Below are 18,802 nucleotides of genomic sequence, written 5' to 3'. Positions count from 1 at the left end.
AGAAAGACCGTTCACATACACCTCAATCAAGTTCATATTAGTGGGGAGCGTCAACAGAGGATTTAGATCAGTCGCAATTGATGCAGCGCTACCACCCGGAGCTGCATGATCTAGTTTTCCGTCCGGGAGAATCTATAGTTGGCCGGCGATAGATGGCGGCGTGGTTGGGGCGATGGGGAACGGCGGCACTGAGGTGACAGCAAACGAGCAGTGGAGCAGCTGTTATTTATTGCCTCACGACGGCTTGAATAACGAAGACTGCCGGAGGTGTTTGTGCAGCACCATGGTCGAGTGGAAGTGGAGGAAACGGTGCCGGACTTGGTGCCTCAAGCTCCCGTCTAACTATACGTGTCGCATTCTCCTGCATGGGTGGTACGGCACCGAGATCGGTGCAGGTTGATGTAATAGCCATGTTTGGTAGCCGCATAAATTGAGGCAGAATATGGTAGCTTTTGGCCATTTCGAAGCGGCGGCATTCCTTAGTAATTATATCGACGGTCGTGACGGTGTACACGAGCAAGTGGAAGGCATCGTCTGCGATGCCCTTAAGTATGTAGCTTACCTTGTCACTCTGTCATTTGCTCGCCCACTTTCCAGCACAACGCGAGCATGCCCTGTATGTACGAGGCATACGACTCGGTTGAGGACTGCGCACGAGTGGTGAGTTCTTTTCGCGCTTCCATTTGGCGACCAGATGGGTCCCCAAAGATGTCGCATAGTTCAGTCTCATGGGCGTCGAATTAATCACACGGGATGCCGTCCAAGTAATTATTACGTTGGCGAGCACCATGATAGGATCCCATCAGTGAGTCTGGCTAACACGCTCATACATGCCGAGCCAGTAGCTGACGTCAAGCCCAGGTTGTGCGGAGAATGTACTGGGATCACGGGGGTAGGGAATCGTCAGGTATGTAGTGGATGGAGCTGTAGATGTAAATGCTGACGAGTTGTTGTCATTGGTAGCCATGGCCGGAGGCTGAATGGTGCGGCCACTGCGAAGCTTCGTGGCGAGGACGAGGAACGTTCTATCTCCACCAAATATGTTACGTAAGAGAAGAGATGTCGTATCAACGAGGCTGTGAATGAGATATATTTCAAACAGCAGTAGCGGCTTAACTGGTTGACCAGCGACTGAGCAAAGACAACCTTTCATCTTCTTCATCCGGTGCACACGCGTGTCGCCCCCTAGAATATCAATATGCATGCATGTAGCAATATTATAATGCACCTAGAGGTGTAGGAGCATGATCAGTATTTTATTTGTGGATACCAAGGAGACTTGTTTGTAAGAAGGCTTTGACAAGATCAAGATGGTTGTATGATGTGTTTTTAAAAAAAATCTTGTTCAGGTCTGCAGTAACCACAACCAAACATGGGACAGTGACTGTGAGCTCTATCAAATGCGCTGCCTGTGCGAGGATGAAAAGGAAGGTTGCAAGGGAGAAAAGTACGAGCATATTCATGTGGACTATTATGGAGCCTGCCGAGGTATGGACTTTTTGTAGCATGCTGCTGTGACACAATGCTCTTAAGGCTGAATTTAAATGTTAGAGGTGACTGAGTGGTGATACGCATTCACAGAGCAATAAAACTGCTTTCTTAGCCTGTGTCTACATTAGCCAGGGATTATAGTCGCAAACATTCAACATATCACAACTCTTGTTCAAATTGGCTTAGAACACCCGTTGTTGTTTTCCTGCAGCCCATACTTATTCCAGGTCTTTCTGATGTGCTTATTTACTTTGTAATTCTCTCGGTTTAGAGAAATCATGGCTCCCAAAATGGCACCTAGAATTTAAAAACTGCTTCCTTAACTAAAAAAAAATTGTGCATTTAAAATTAACTCATAAATTTTCACAAACTCGGCGAGTTGCATTGAACAATATAGAACTTTTAAAAAAGTCTACAGGCGCAATGTCCCTTTCTTAAAAGGGCCCTGAAAAAATCCGCAAACAGGCTTTGGGAGTGCTCACCCTGCAACACTTCATGACAAACCTATAGGATGTATATTTGGCACTCAAAGGCGATGCTTTATCTTTATATATCACCTGGTAAAAAGTAAGTATGTGTTTATGTTTGAATGCACTTTTGCATTAGCAGAGTTGCTGTTTTCAGTCAATGTAATGAAAATCATTAGATATCAAGAATTCAAGCTCTTGCTGATTGTTTCACACTGTTGACATTTGCATTGGAAGAAACTGAAAAGCACACAACTGCCCCCTAAGAACCACCTGTGACATGACATCTCAATAAGACATTTCTCTTGTTTTTAATTGCTAATATGACAGCCATTAGTTCTGGTGTTAGCACAAGTGACCTGCCAATCTTGAAGCTTCTTGCTCTGCTTAAAGATTAGTTACTGTACATATATAACTTGATAGCATTAAAGAGCTCATTTTGCAGAAACTCCGGCGTCGGCATCATTGGTTGTGAGTAAAAAATTATCATCTTTGTGTGACCGAAAAATTGAGAAAATGCAAATAAAATAAATAATAAAAATTCTGGGTCTCAGTGGGGATCGAACCCTGGTCTTTTGCGTGGCAAGGGAGTGTTCTACTACAGCCATGCCTCTGTTTGTGGATACAGTGGAAATAGCTTCCTCTGCTTGGAAGTGCAGAGGTACTAGTTACTTTCATGCTTTACAAACACACGTGTCCTGTATACATGCTTCACAATACAACATGAAATATTGCCATAATAATACGTGGTACCCGTACAAACGTATGTTGCCATTGGGCATCAGAACAATGGATTATCATAATGACTTCATACTTTAAAGCTACTCACCCACTACAAATGGCACACACGCTACTGCACCCTTAAGGCCACGTAGTTAGTGCATAGCAAATTTGAAAAGATTTCATACTCTAGGTGTTTGAAATACGTAGCAACAGAATATTGCTATTGCATTCAACCCTTAAAGGCGATGCTTAAGGGTCCCCCAATTTTTCTGTGCTTCTACAGGAACAGTAGTGTTGAAGTGCTGAAAAGTATATGCTAATGCTAAACAGACCAACGTTGTAACATGTAATGGAGTGGGTGGAGGTAGTATAGCTTTCAAAAAAATTATTGTTTAACGTGTATAAGATGGCACCCATCAAAGCCAATTAATGAAAGTGAAATGTCTTGGTAGTCAAGGTATAGCTGCTCGTTTTTCAGCATACTACTTTCAGCATAATTCAGCATACATGAATGCAGGTTGGTGTCTCATCCTTGGCTCAATGTAAGCCATAGATAGACTTAGCATCATTTTGTGCATCCAAAATGGGCAAAGCTTTTAAAGTAAGCATCTATTATCATTTAGAGTATGTTTCGTTTTTGCAGAAGTCCGAACTGCTGGTGTTGTGAATAGCTATAAGATGCCTCCCACTGTACTACGTATGAGGAGCTCAGCACCTTGCGACACTACATATACATAGAACATGAACTCAGTGACTTGCTATAGCAGCCAAGTAAAGCACGGACAACATGTAATTCTGCATTTATAGTAAATGTTGTGATACTTAGCATAATCTATAAAATTCTGCCGTTAAGTGTAATGAAACAAATGCAGTGCTTGTGCTTCATGTCTTGAAAATATTTTAATAAAATAACCACTGAACATCCCTGTATAAATTGACATGCTTGTAAAAAATACTGAGACACAAGTGTATGCCAGAGCCCATAAACATAATGTAAGTGAAGCAATAATCAATTGAGCAGATACGTGACAACCGCGAAGGACAAAGTGTAATACTGAAATTTGATTACAGTTTTTAATGCAGTGGTCTTTTACCATTTTTATAATCCTACAAATGGAAATGATCATACTATTACTGCCTATTTTCTTACATTATCTAAAGTAGCAGTTCCTTGAGATTTCATCAGACATCAGTGATGTAGCATAGCGTCCCTGTGCCATCTGGTGCTTTTAAAGATGGCAGAAAAATGAAAACGCACTTGAGAGCAAGAGCAATTCTAGTGCTTCCTTGTACATTCCCTGTTTGTGAACAATGCCTCAGTCTGGTGTTCAAGACAGCATTGTCCTGCATCCAGTACAGCTTATTTCGCTATATTCAAAAAGTGCTGCAGGTATCCAGTAGCATTTCCTTTTGGCGATACCAATCGCTATGCTCACTTCATCAGTAAAATGTATAGTGACATGACTGTATACATGATCACAAACCTCAAGTATTTCCAAAGGAGACAAAGAGGGAAAGTAAAAGAGAGCCAGAAGTGTATACATGAACAATTTGACCATATGCATTTCTAATTCTCATCTTGTTAAGGATATGGTCACAATTTTGTCCATTATCTTTTAATGCGTTATGTATAGTGCAGGATAAGCTTTAAGCGACAAGTGTTATTTCAGCAACACAGCAAGGAAACACCGTCTCAAATATTCATTGTAAAATTATGTTCAGTGGAACACTGGCTTGTTAAAAATAAAAATAAAATGTTTTCAGTTTAAGCAATTTTGCACTTCTTTCATGAAAACATTCAGTGTAATAAAACATTTATGTGTTTATCAGCGAATGATCAAAAATCTGCATAGCTGTGACATTTATATAAATGTGACTAAGGTTGACAGCTTTATAAGTTTTCTTTATTTCCCAGCGTAAGTGCACTGTACACATCCTGACAACATAATTTATAACGAATGAGAAGTGTAGATGTTGTACAAAACTAGCTGTACTATACATATACAAGTAGTATATTGCGTGCTTGACTTTCCCGATTACCGCCCCGTCGCGGTGGTCTAGACTTACCCGCAGGTCATGGGATCGAATCTTGGCTGCGGCGACTACATTTTTAATGGAGGCGAAAAGGCTGTAGGCCCGTGTGCTCAGATTTGGGGGCACGTTAAAGAACCCCAGGTGTTTGAAATTTTCTAAGCCCTCCACTACGGCGTCTCTCTTAACTCTTTTGTTACCACGCCTATTCAAATCGATCACCGGTGATTGACTCTTTTGGATCATCGATATCGACATGTTAGATTTGTTTTTCGTGCACCCAGAATTTTCTAGTTGTTAGTCCAGCCACTCAACTTTCAAAATCAATTTAAATTAGCCTATTTTGGCAACATAGTAATTTTTCACAGACCTTTGAGCGAACTAATGTGTGTGTATTGTTAGAAAAGTGCAGTTGGCTGGCAAACTTGACAGAAGTGCGTGCCCCTCCTGATTATCCAACAGTAACATCGAAATTTTGTAATGAGAAGAACCTTTGCAAGCCAAATATTGAATTAAAGTGTCAGCTTTGCAATTTCACAATGTTGAGCAGTAAGTATTTCAAGAAGTTTATGCCAGCTATTCAATATAGATTTGTTCCTAGGAGTTGGGGAAGATTTGTTCTGCGAAAAAATATTTACGAAGGTCTGCCGCATATTTAAAGTGTCGAAGCGGCTTTCTCTGACAGTTTTCAGCAGCTTTGGTTTTGCTTGCATTATTATATCAGACACAGGGTCTCAGCTAGTGTCACTAGTTGCTCGTATGACGTCGTCCCGCATGCATGGGTACGCACCAGCGCTGCAAAACACATGACATGCGCTGCTCAAAACTGTCTTGCAACCCCACATGAATTAAGTGAAGGCAAGCTTAGAGTTTGAGGATGACCGCACCTCAGCTTCAAGTTTTATGGCAACGATGTTTCGCGTCAGCCTTAGAAATCCGCAGCTGTTCATGGGTTTATTTCGTTTACATCCTCAAGTTGTCTCCTCCGTCGCAAGTGCGTATAGCTTCTGACCTTTGTGCATAATCTTAAAGCTATTCTGTGCGAGGACCACACTTTACTGGGGCGTGGTATGCTGGCGCCAGCTGCAGACCTTCTCTTAACGACAAGAAGGCCCCCGGAGCACATCTTGGCCCTCATTACAGAGTAGTGCGAAACATTTTAGAACTGTGCACGATATTGTCTTTTTTTTAATACGATATGTTCGAAAATGCAAAGAAATATGCTTGGATACATATATTGGTACACCAACCTATGCGAAGTGAGATGGCTCATGAAAAGAGGTGACGCTAGATAAAATAACGAAGTCCATTGGACATCTCGTTTATAGAGGGATTATTCACTTTACGGGCATCCATCTATATTGGAACACCTGGAGACTCTTACTGCAACACAACAAAAATTTACTGAGAAATGTGTACGCATTCACTCGTGCCTCACGAAAAACAATGCAATGCTTCAGAACCACATGGTACGAGCAATGAAGCAGCACCTTGTTTCTGATTTTCTTTGTCTATGTGAAAAGAAACATTTTTACAACATTCATTATTTTTATACTGTTCTTGGGTCATTCATCTAATTAATGTATATTCTGAATTTTTCTAGTTTTGAATATTTTTATATATGTAGTGTTTTTTATTGCACTGTTTACCAGCTAACAACTAAAAATTGCACACTTCTCACATTTTTATTCATTTTAAAAGATTTTTGTTGCTCTACAACATATAATTTTTTAAAAGAGCATTTCATTGTGCAAAGTTTGGTATGCTGCAATGCACGCTGGAGTACCTTACAAACTGGCAAAAGCAATCTTCCAGAAACAAATGAAAAACAACCATTTTTGCTCGGTAACAAAACAGTCATATGGTGGTTTTGGGACGTTAAACCCTACGTACCAATCAACTTTCACGATTATTGAAAACATTCACTTCTTGAAGGTGCCTAGATGAAAGGTGTGGCAAGTATATTTGTGATCGCTGCTTACAAAAGCTGTATGCTCTTCAGCCGTGCTGTACTGCACGCTATGTAAAGAGCGTGTCTACCCCCCACATCTCCCCTTTCATTCCCTTACCTGGAAAAAATGATTGAGGTAGAGCTCTGCTGCAATTGTCACCCAGGTTCTTAATTTTGGGGTGGTGATAATAAATTGATGTTGCCTTCTGTCTGCAGAGCTGCCTAAGTGTGTGGAAGAAGAAATGGAAGACTTCCCCCGCCGCATGCGGGAGTGGCTTTTCAATGTGATGCAAGATCTTGCCAAGCGGCATGAGCTTAACGAGCCCTACAAGAAGCTCGAAGAAGAAGCTGAGAGCCTGCAGAGCCGCCAGTGGGTCAATGCTGTCATCTGGAAATTCTGTGAACTTGACAGCCATCCTCATGACCGGTGAGATCTGATCACTGTTTGGCAGCAACTGTAAAATCCCATGAAAAACTTAACTACAATAGCAAATTCTTACTACAGACAGTCTTATATAAAAGTTTAGTCCAACGAACAGCATTACTTCGTATTTAACATTTCAAATGGTTTCATTCACTGAAAATTGGAGTGAAAAGCTAAGTTTAAGTGTTATTGTAGTTAACGACACCAATAAGTGCAGAAACTAGTGGCTGTTGTCATTGCTAGTTTGGAAAAAAAAAAGGACTCATGCTGCATGAAACGATGCATCAAAAGCTAGTTCTTCAAAGATTCAAGTTTCAGCCTGGCAGTTTTTTATTTCAGGGTTTAAGGTGTCTCAGCATTGTCAAAGCCATTGGTGTCAAAGGTAGTGTTGCACTTGCCTATAGTGCATATAGCAGTGTTTTTAAATAAAAATCTCAAAGCCTGTGCAGAACACGTAGCACAGTCACAGCAAAAGCATGAAGAGCGGCCTATTTCATAGCCTTTTCTGAACACTCTTTGGGTAAATGCTAGAAGCACGCTTTCTGGGCATCCACCATGCCATAAATAATCATAATTTCTGTGTAGTATGCTGGCATTCACTATGCTATCCTTTGCCATTCTTCAGAGAAGTGTGGTATCCGCTAAACACTTGCAAGAAATTTAGTGCCAATTGTTCATGCAGTGGCTGAGGACAATTAGGAATTATGCCTGAAGTGGGAATGCACAGTAGTTAATAGGTGATCAAGAACAAGCTTTTGTAGTGGGTTCGAGCATTGGACGACCAACTTGTTACACCATTCGCATTTTGGGATGCCTGGTTGTTCTTTTTCTGTTCTAAAACCCTTTAATACTCATATTAATGCAACTCCTTTCCCGGCACAAAGCCTGCCTAAGGCAACTTTGCAAATGAGTCCCAAGCACCGGCGTGGCTCTGCAGTAGAATACTGGGCTGGCACGCAGCGGACTCGGGTTCGAATCTGACTATGTCACCACATGTCTTTCGTAGTTTTTATTTGAGTTTTTTTTTCTTATTTCGTGCAATAGTGGTTACGAACACCCGCGGTGGTGGACAACTAAGGCGCTGCGTGTGACCCATGTTGTGATCTCATAACAGCTTTCACTGCAAAATGTATGCAACAGACTTTAAAGGGATACTGCAGGATCCAAGAAAATGTGTTCTGTTTAACTGGAGTTTCATTTACTGAGAGATAATCTGTGTTGCAGCATAAAGGTACAAAACCAATCATATCAGAGGCAGTTGTTTCGTTTAAGCTGCAATTAAATTTTCATTGACTAAGAGCCTGTTGTATAGTGTTCATATTACTCTTTTGCTAATGAATGAACAGCATTTCATCTGGATTAAGTATTTTCATCTATGATCCATGTATATTTACTGTGATGATGGTACTGTGCACAAGCATTGTTTCCCCATTGACAAATGCAATGTGCAGCATCATGAGAGAGTTGTTGAACTTTGTGCTTTGTAGTAAAACAATATGCTCACCAGATGCAGGACAAAAGGACACCTTAAAGAAAACTTTTCACTTGGCAAGTTTACAGTTGTACAACATTTGCTTCTCGCCAGACACCATTTTGTTAACTTTTGACCTAGTGCTGCAAGGAAAGTTTATAAATAAAGACTAAGGATAACACATAATCACTGCTGCTCGCACGTGCAGGGCTGTTTCGAGACACGAACTGTTCCCCCTCCGTGCCCCTCTCCTATCTATGGAGCACTGCATCGCTCCATTCCTGAATGGATGTGACAAGAATGATGACCACACCATCACCCTCAAGGAGTGGGGAGAATGCCTGGGCCTTGAGGATGGTAAGAAGCCCTGTTCACTAGATTATGTGGGTAATTAGTACACAGAGGGTACAAAGTAATTCTGGGAAGGAAAAAAAGACTGCATGCTAGTATTGCACGTACTTGACCTAACTAACCTCTAATAGCAGATAATACTTTATACAAAGTGTGAAAACAAAAGATGAAAGATAAGGGATACAACATGAACAGGAATTACAAAATTTTATCTGTGTGAGGCTTCATAGCACTTGTCTATGTTGCATTGCTTTATTGTTTGCCCCCCCCCCCTCCCCTCCATTCTTCGGAAGATTTCATATATGTGGCATCTGCTGCCCTCCCACCATTTGCACTGTTTTGTTTACTGTTCTTTTTTGCACAATGAAGGCGAGTGAACACCGTGAATGCATGTGTATTCAATATAGCATTTAATTAGAAGTATGGGTGGGCATCTTTTATTTTTACCGACTCTTCTGCCATCATCTTGAATTTCGATCCATAACCGAACAAGGACTCCCCCTATAAATCTTTTTGAGTTATCCTTTATTGTGAGGAGCAGAAGAGGCTTGCTCGGGAGCTTACAGTCCTTGCATCATGAAATATCACCTAGCCTGTTTTACCTGACAAGTTTTTGTAAGCCTTGAAATCCCCAACAAAAGAAGTGGAATTTGATGCTGCTATTAATCTCTTTCTACTCTTAATTTTAGAAAAGTGATATAGTACTAACACTGATGTAGTGTTCTTCTGCAGTCTTCCTTTAATTGATTAATGTGTGTTTTTGCAAAGTGAATATGCTTTGCCTACATCTCCTGCTGCATTATGATAAGGCCTAGAGCAGCATGAATCGAATAGTGCTGGCTGTTGCTAGTGCACCAAAATCAACACACCGATGTCATGCAGTTGCAAATTACACATTTGATAACTTCTGAGATAGCTGCTTCTAGAATCACCCTCAGGAAGTAAACATGACTGACCACCCTATGAGGGTGACTGGTCAGCTCCGTTCCCCAAGCACAGTCATCATTGTTGTGCTGAGGGAAAAAAAACAGTCAGATTAGGTGAGATACCTGGTGAGAGGTGTCTATATATCAGCCAAGAAGCACTCCTAGGTTTTAATTGCTTGGCATTTTTTTCTGCGCTATTCTACCAATAAAGATGTGACTAACAGAATAAGATTGCTGTACATTCAGGGAAAGGGAAACAATAATTTTTTTAAAGTTCTTTTAATTCCACAAGGAATGATGTATAGAAAGCCAAGCAGGCTCTAATAAATCGGTTTTTGCAGATCGTTTCGCACATGGTTCATTCATACTGCATGACACTATATATAGTGCGATGAATTATTACTCTTACTACGGAAATGGTGGATTTACTTTTCTTAGAATTTCTAAAATTATTCGCCAGAAAACTTTGGTGATCGAAAGGGTCTCGCAATGTTATAAACATGCATGGTTTTCTTCCTTAGTACTGATTGTGTTGTGCAAGACACGAGCGCGACTGGAAATCAGCACAGAGAAGTGAGTAGTGCGTCCCTCAAGGACAAACAACTAACTTTATTTCTGTTATTGTGCAGCCAGTACAGCTCAGTCACACACGCTTACACCACTTTCCTTTCCTGTACGCAATAAATAAGTTTTCGTAGAAAATATGGAAAGAGTGTCTCGCTACTGCTGTGCGACCGTGAGGCAGCCACATCACTTCCCTTCCTAGAGAGTCAGCGAACGTTCATAGGATGATTCACATTGTTCCCAAATTCATACGAAGGGGCTTCTTGGAGAGCTGCGTGTGTTTGTGACTTATTGTGTTTGAACGAGCACTGCCTAGGAGGGTGAAGTCAGAGATGACGGCACATGTAAAATGGTGTCTGCATTTTCAATGTGCCCTGGTTTCAGTCGATCCAGTGAAATCACTTCATGATGACCACGAACGTCAATAGTGAACTGCTTTTCACGTCGACGTAGCACTCTGAATGGTCTATCGTAGGGTGGTAGGAGTGGCCGTTAAACTACGTCATGGCGCACAAACATGTATTTGCACGAAGGAAGTTCTGATGGTACGTGCAGCACGTGTGGCGCTGCTTGTTGCAGCGGCACAGTTTGAAGTTTTGTCATTATGTCTCGGAGCCTAAGTGCGTAGGCTGCAGTCGCTGTGCAACCTTCTTGCGAACTGCCCAAGAGAAACTCTCCTGGAAGGCGTAGTGTCGTTTCGTAGACTAGTTCAGCCGAGCTGAAGCCCATGTCTGCCTTGACAGCTGTCTGGATTTCTAAGAATGAGTGGCAGTGCCTCCAACCAGGTGTGCTCTTTTGTTGCGGCGAGCGCAGACTCGAGCTGGCAGTAAAAACACTTCACTATGCCGCTGCTTATCGGGTGGTAGGCGGTTGTTTGAATGCAAGAAGCTCCAATAAAATGTGTAATGCTGGCAAATAGTGATTATGCGAACTGCCTTCCAGGATCCGTTGTTATTATGAATGGCACACCGAAACGAGCAACCCAGTGGTGCAGGAAGGCGCGGGCCTCTGCCCAGCGCGTGAATCTGTCTGCTTGTCAGGGAATAGGCATGCTCATATTGGCAAGGTGGTAGAGGTCCGACAATGTTGATGCGTACGGGGTCGAAGAGCACGTCTGGAGGCGCGAACTTTTCGAATGAGGTCATAGTATGTCGATGAACTTTGGCCCGTTGGCACGGTATGTATGCTCTTGCCCAGCAATGCACATCTCGTTTGATACCTGGCCAGCTAAACCTTGCTGTGAGTAACTTTTGCTTGGCTTTAATTCAGGATGCGATAACTTGTGAACAGAAAAAAAAAACGTGGCAACGTAAATTTGCAGCTGCAAATGGCAGTAGGTTGCTTGTGGAGGTGTCGCATTAAATCCGGTCAGCTGATTCTGCAGTATGCATTCACTGTAGCTTGAGGGCTGTTTTTGTTGCTAGGAGGCTGTTTAGCTCCTCGTATTTTCTCTGGGCTGCTGCCAGCGCGTAGAAGTTAACTCCTCCTCGATCATTGATGGCGTTTATAGTGCTCCGCAACAGGGCATCAGCAACGACATTGTCACTCTCTTTTATGTAGCGGATGTCTGTCGTGAACTCGGTTATGTATGCAAGTTGGCGAAGTTCTCGAGCCGTGTGTGTGCCACTGTCCGAACACATCGGTCAAAGGCTTATGGTCGGTTAAAATGAAGAAATCGACGCCTTCCAAGAAATGCTGGAAGTTGCGTATACTTGAATAGACTGCTAGCAGTTCGCGACCGAAGGTGCTGTTGCGGCGTTCAGTAGGTGTCTGCTTCCTCAAGAAGAATGCAGTTTGTTTCGAAGTCTCACTCAGTTGCTGCAGCACAGCACTGATAACAATGTCTGAGGCATTCACCATTAAACACTGAGAAATTCCTGGCCGTGGGTGTACCAGGAGAGCCGCAGTTGCCAAGGCCTGCTTACTTTGGTTGAAAGCATTTTTCTGCTTCTTCGCATTAAGGCAGGTCGTTTGAAAATGCTTGCATTGCCTTCAGCACTGATGAGTGACATTCTGCCATGGCAGCAATGCTGGTTGCCCTTAGCGCCTGCCCATTGCATTTCCTCAGAGCTCGCAGGGTGGTACACATTTGCACGCAGCGTTGCTGAACTTGCGATGGTACCAACATAGTTTTTGGTGATTCTTAGCCGACTGCAAAGAACTTGGACCGGTTGAGAATGACGCTGTGTAGAGGGCGCCCGCGGAGTCCACCAGGCACGAGATTTTGCTTTTCCTCTCGTGACAGATGTGGAAGCTACCGCCATGAGCTGATCGGCTAACTTGGCCAGTTTGGGTAGATCATTCTCATTTGAGGCATTAAGAACCATTCTAACGTTCGGCAAAATTTTCTGTAGAAATATTTCTCAAAGCAACAGGCTGTCAAGATCATCCACCTTGTTACCCAACCCACCTTGTTGTTGCAACCCACCTTGTTGTTGCATATGACACAGCAGCTGGCTTGGTGTTCAGTCCCGAAGGTTTGCTTTATAGGGAATCTATTGCAGCCGTTGGCTTTTGGGGGGCATGACCCTGCTAAAGAGTGTTGCCTTCAACACCTCGTAGGCATTCTCTGCTGGTGGGGAAATCGACAGATCTCGAATTTCGGTAGCGGTTGATGGTGGCAGACTGCTCACCATTTAATGGTATTTTGGGGAATCTGCTGCGACGCGACGTGCAGCAAATAGTGACTCTACCTGAATAAACCACAGTGCAGGATCCTCAGTCCAAAAGGGAGGCAGTTTAATGTCGATGCTGGAGAGTGTTGATGTGTCGTTGCCTTGAGGGGTGTCCACAGCTTTTGCTGGTCACCGGGGTCACCAATATGTAGTGCGCGACGCGAGCGCGGCTGACAGTCAGCACTCAGGAGCTAGTATAGTCCATCCCTGAAGGTCAAACAACTACTAACATTACTTCTCTGATTTTGCAAACAGTATGGCTCGGTCGTGCAACCTTGCACCACTTCCCTTTACTATACACATTGCGATGTCACAGAAAATATGGGTAAGGGTGTCTGGCAGTTGATTTGCGACCGTGCAGCCGCCACAGGTGTTTAATTGGTACAAAAGTTTGCAAATGTACATGAGCCAAGACTGTCCTGACTGTCCTGAAACATTTTGACAGAGACAGCATGCGACCTCTCATAAATATGTGAATTTAAATTATAATCTTGTTGAAGCTTATTTTATTGCATTAGGGTTTTTTTACTTTTAAATCTCTCTCTATATTAAACACAGGGAATTTCACCAGGAAGTGATGTTGCTTACTGTCGATTCATATAGTAATATCACCTAATAAATGCTTCCCACTTCCTATTTATGGTTGACATGGTTACTACAGCTCCCCTGTGTTTCTTGGCCTTTCTCCATCCTACCTTCGATTGTACCTTCCTTAAAAATATTTTCTTCTCTGACCTTGCTTGGTTTTTAGAAATGCACATCTTGGAAGCAGTGCCCAAGCATACTGGCACCTGGAGAGTGCCCCTTTACTCTTGTTATCCCTCCTAAAACAATGCCGTAATGCAACAGAATGGGCAGAAAACAGAAATCAAGTGCCTGCTCCTTGCATGGCAACATTCTGCAGAAGCCTCTCACAATTAAGTTGCAGACATTTCAAAGAATTTGGGTGGTTTCAACATTTCTGAGTATTTTACTACCCAAGCCCTTAGCTGACAGCATTTGGTTCATTTCTTTTTGCAGGTGAAATCCAGGACAGGTGTGCACAGATTACTGCCTAGTGCCTTCATCTTGCCCAAACAACAAATGCTGCACCAGTGCCTCACCAGGATCACAACGCATTTCACTACTTGTACACTGCCATTTTGTATAAATCTATGGATGCGCTGTTGTCAGTGCACAATGCATTTGCTTTACGAGCTCTCGCCTGGCAAAAAAACTATTGTTGTTGTTGCTGCCTTATGCTGCCTGTAGCAAGACTTTCGTAGTGCTATTTGCAGAAAATAAAGGTACTTAAGAAAAGTCGACCCTCGTTCTACAAAGTGAATGTCTATCTCGCGTACGTGTATAATCGTGCCCAATAGGAGTTGCAACATGCTGCCCTGGTGAAAATGGTGTCAGTGCTATACGGTGAGGTCGACGTAGAAAACAATCATTGACAAAAACACTGTTTGCACTATTGGTATTTGCAACACCAACTTCACATTTGCTGGTGTAGCAGTATAGGCATGGGGCCTCTTTACCATAACAACCATGTTGGAACTCATATTGAGTGCCACTGTATTTTTTTTTTACAAGTGCAACTAGTTGGGTGAGCCTGCAAAGTTTTATAGTGATCCTCACTGAAGAGTGCTAAAAACCAAGGACAGGGGAAAAAGGTGGATGGGACAGGCACTCTCCTGTTTACATTCTTTCTCTATCCTTGTTTTTAAGCACTTTTCAGTAAGTCACCATGCCACTTTCCCTCACTTCTGACATCATTGTTTATTTAATTGTCGAGTATAGGAAGGCATCTGGGTCCCTCTGCCTTGTTGTTCAGCTGCAAGATCAGAGAACTCACTCTGTCTAAAAGCAATGACTGTTCTTTCTAAGCACTGATATTGAACTAAAGACATGTCTTTGTGAGCATGGAGTTCACAAATACCAGTGCAAAGGCTGCATAACAGCAATGAAAGGTTCGGGCATGAAAGGTACTCAGCTTTACCAGGATAGTACACAGTTAATGGTGCATTCAGACAATGAAACAAATCCGGATTTGTTGTGGATGCAGACGGCTAATCCGCGGATGATCAGCCTGCAGGTGCATCCACACGACGGATGGTGTCCTCAGAGTTATTTGATCATATGAGTTGCAAAACTCCCCATAGGCTCCATGTATTAAAATCTAAACACTGCATTGGCAGAAATGGCGGAAGTTAGTGGATTGTAGCGCCATGTTTTGACAACAAAACTAACTAGAAAACGCAATATTTTGTGTTTTTGTGTTTAGCAAGATTGTGAGCCCTGCTGCATTCTGCGAAACAGCATGGCAGCACCTATAACTTGTTCTTAGGTGAGTTGGTGCCTAAGGATGCTGAACATGTTACTTTGTCGCAGTGGTGGAGACGTGATAAAGGACAGAAGAGCTGCTTGTTCTCTTGATGCTGTGTCCTTTTTCATGTTTTCCACATTGCACTAGAAGTAACGTAGCTGTAAGCGGTGTGTTCGTGTGGTACACAGCTAGCACAGCATAAATGGATGGTGCAGAGAAGTCGGTAGTTTATCAGATCCATGTGGAGAGCCCACGATGTTTACATTTCGGCAAAATAGTAAGCGGCATGGCGTGATGCTAGCGGGATGCAGCGTTGATCCAGGTGAATCCAACCTGTAAGTCTGTGTGTCTGTCAATGGTAGCAGACGATGTTGCTCGAGTAGCAAATGCCGGTGCCATTGAAAAGACTCCATGAACATCGCACCTTAAAAGAAAAGAGCGCTTGCAGTGCTAGTTGCAAGTAAATTGCAATGTTCAATGTTCCCACTTTCTTGTTATCAGGCTTTCATAATTATATGGTATCCCAGCCAGTGTCTCATTGATTTCGCGATTAGTGGAATTTGACGGCTGCATGCAAGACAAAGCGGCCAATTTGCGATAAGTACTGATCGGTACTGTTGTGCTTTGGTTTGCACACTACTGTATCTGTGTCTTGTTTGTGCTACCATCGCTCACGTCGTGTTAGTGAGGCACATCCTGAACCGCAGAGTGGAACAGTTAAAAGGATTCGTCGAACTTCCCGTGAGCAATCGTTCTCAAGTGCACATCTTCAAACAAGCAAACAAGGTGTAATAGAAATAATCAGGGTGCAGTGTTAAAACTATTGTAGCACGAAATCGCAAGTACCACCTTCAACGAAATAAAACTTGACGCTTTGACCCGGCTTTGATTACGCCTATGCAGAGCGAAAACAGCTGACAGTGGCGGCGGGCGCCGTGCAAGCAAAGGCCATTTATTGAGGCGACAACGCCAGTGCGGCGTGCGGCGTTGAGCAGCCTAAAAAAAAGAGTGCACGCACAAGTGGCGATGCAGCGTTTTGTATTGTCACTCCCAGATGGCAGACGATCTACTCACTCCCGCTAGGTCGGCCAATGGCGTGTCCAGGTTTCAGAACATCATCATCATCATCATCATCATCAGCCTGACTACGTCCACAGCAGGACAAAGGCATCTCCCATGTTCCACCAGTTAACCCGGTCCTGTGCTTCCTGCTGCCAATTTATACCCGCAAACTTCTTAATCTCATCTGCTCACCTAAACTTCTGTCTTCCCTTAACCTGCTTGCCTTCTCTGGGAATCTAGTTAATTACCCTTAATGACCAGCAGTTATCCTGTCTATGCGCTACATGCCCTGCCCATGTCCATTTCCTCTTCTTGATTTCAACTATGATATCCTTAACACCCATCTGTTCCCTAATCCACTTTGCTCTCTTTTTATCCCTTAAGGTTATACCTGCCATTTTTCTTTCCATTGCTCGCTGCGTCGTCCTCAATTTAAGCTGCACCCTCTTTGTAAGTCTCCAGGTTTCTGCTCTGTAGCTAGGTACCGGCAAGATACAGCTGTTATATAGCTTCCTCTTGAGAGATAGTGGCAATCTACCTGTCATAATTTGAGAGTGCTTGCCAAATGTGCCTCACCCCATTCTTATTCTTCTAGTTACTTCCATCTCGTGGTTCGGCTCCGTGTTTATTACCTGCCCTAAGTAGACATAGTCTTTTACAACTTGAAGTGTACTATTACCTATCTCGAAGTGCTGTTCTCTTCCGAGGTTGTTGTACATTACTTTTGTTTTCTGCAAATTAATTTTTAAGACCCACCTTTCTGCTCTCCTAGTCTAACTCCGTAATCATTAGTTGCAATTCGTCCCCTGAGTTACTCAGCAATGTAATGTCATCGGCAAAGTGCAGGTTACTAAGGTACTCTCCATTAACTCTTATCCATAACTGTTCCCATTCTAGGCTTCTGAAAACGTCCTGTAAGCACGCGGTAAACAGCATTGGGGAGATTGTGTACCCCTGCCTTACACCCTTCTTGATTGGAATTCTGTTGCTTTCTTTAAAAAGCACTATGGTAGCAGTTGATCCCCTGTAGATTTCTTGCAGTGAATTTTATATAGACTTTATCGATGCCCTGATTCCGCAGTGTCTGCATGACGGCTGATATTTCTACGGAATCAAACGCCTTCTCGTAATCTGTGAAGGCTATGTATAGTGGTTGGTTATATTCTGAGCATTTCTATATTACCTGATTGATAGTATGAATGTGGTCGATTGTTGAGTAGCCTGTTCGAAATACTGCTTGTTCCTTTGGTTGATTGAATTCTAATGTTTTCTTTACTCTGTTAGCAATTACCTTTGTAAATAGCTTGTATACTACAGAGAGCAAGCTAATCGGCCTGTAATTGTTCAAGTCCTTGTCATCTCTTTTCTTATGTATTAAGATGATGTTAGCGTTCTTCCAATACTCTGGCACTCTTCCCGTCAGGAGATACCTCGTCAACAGGGTGGCTAGTTTTTCTAGCACAATCTGTCCTCCATCTTTCAGCAGATCTGATGTTACCTGATCCTCACAAGCAGCTTTGCCTCTTTTCATGCTCTCTAAAGCTTTTCTGACTTCTATCATTACTGGTGGGGTGTCATCTGGGTTACTGCTAGTTCTTATAGTACTAAAGTCGTGGTTGTCTCGGCTACTGTACAGATCTCTGTAAAACTCCTCTGCTATTTTAACTTTCCTATCCATATTGGTAGTTATTTTGCCTTCTTTGTCCCTTAGTGCATACATCCGACTTTTGCCTATCCCAAGTTTCCTCTTCACTGCTTTGACGCTTCCTCCGTTTTTCAGAGCGTGTTCAATTCTCTCTATGTTATACCTTCTTACATCGCATACCTTACGCCTATTAATCAACTTCGAAAGCTCTGCCAGTTCTATTTGATCTGTTGTACTTGAGACTTTCATGATTTGACGCTTCTTAATTAGGTTCTTCATTTCCTGGGAAAGCTTGCCAGTGTCCTGTCTAACTACCCTGTCTCCAACTTCCACTGCACACTCCGTAATGATACTCGTCAGATTATCATTCATTGTATCTACGCTAAGGTTGGTTTCCTCACTAATAGACAAGTATCCTTTTGTGATTCCACAAATGAACAGACAGATTGAAAGAAGTATTGCCTAACCGGACGTACATTAACATCAGCATGGCGCACAGCCATTCTAGATTGCCATATACCGTGCAGGCTTAGTAACATAACTAGGTCGAAAGATATTCCTTCTTCATTTGATACTGGTAGAAATCTGATGCCATAGGCATCGAGAGGCAGATCTTTTTTCAATGTCCTTTGGAGAACATCCCAGAAGAAGACTGCATCCCAGCAGTCCAGGAAGACATGTTCGATTGTTTCCGGCTTTTTGCAGAGAAGGCA

General features: G+C 42.8%; 1 protein-coding gene across 3 annotated transcripts in view; it reads left to right on the top strand.

Annotated features, from left to right (window-relative positions):
* The window catches only part of SPARC (secreted protein, acidic, cysteine-rich), a 62,217-nt gene extending 47,839 nt beyond the window's left edge, over window positions 1-14,378 (top strand). For all 3 annotated transcript variants that reach the window (XM_037413955.1, XM_075879225.1, XM_075879226.1), the window contains exons 5-8: window positions 1,350-1,488; window positions 6,880-7,090; window positions 8,767-8,915; window positions 14,095-14,378. In XM_037413955.1, the coding sequence (XP_037269852.1) occupies window positions 1,350-1,488; window positions 6,880-7,090; window positions 8,767-8,915; window positions 14,095-14,132 (537 nt within the window). In that variant the 3' untranslated portion in view covers window positions 14,133-14,378. The remainder of the gene's footprint in view (window positions 1-1,349; window positions 1,489-6,879; window positions 7,091-8,766; window positions 8,916-14,094) is intronic.
* Window positions 14,379-18,802: the final 4,424 nt, after the last annotated feature.

This window comes from Rhipicephalus microplus, chromosome X (assembly GCF_043290135.1).
Source record: "Rhipicephalus microplus isolate Deutch F79 chromosome X, USDA_Rmic, whole genome shotgun sequence".
NCBI lineage: Eukaryota > Metazoa > Arthropoda > Arachnida > Ixodida > Ixodidae > Rhipicephalus > Rhipicephalus microplus.
This window is presented reverse-complemented; position numbering and strand designations above follow the sequence as displayed.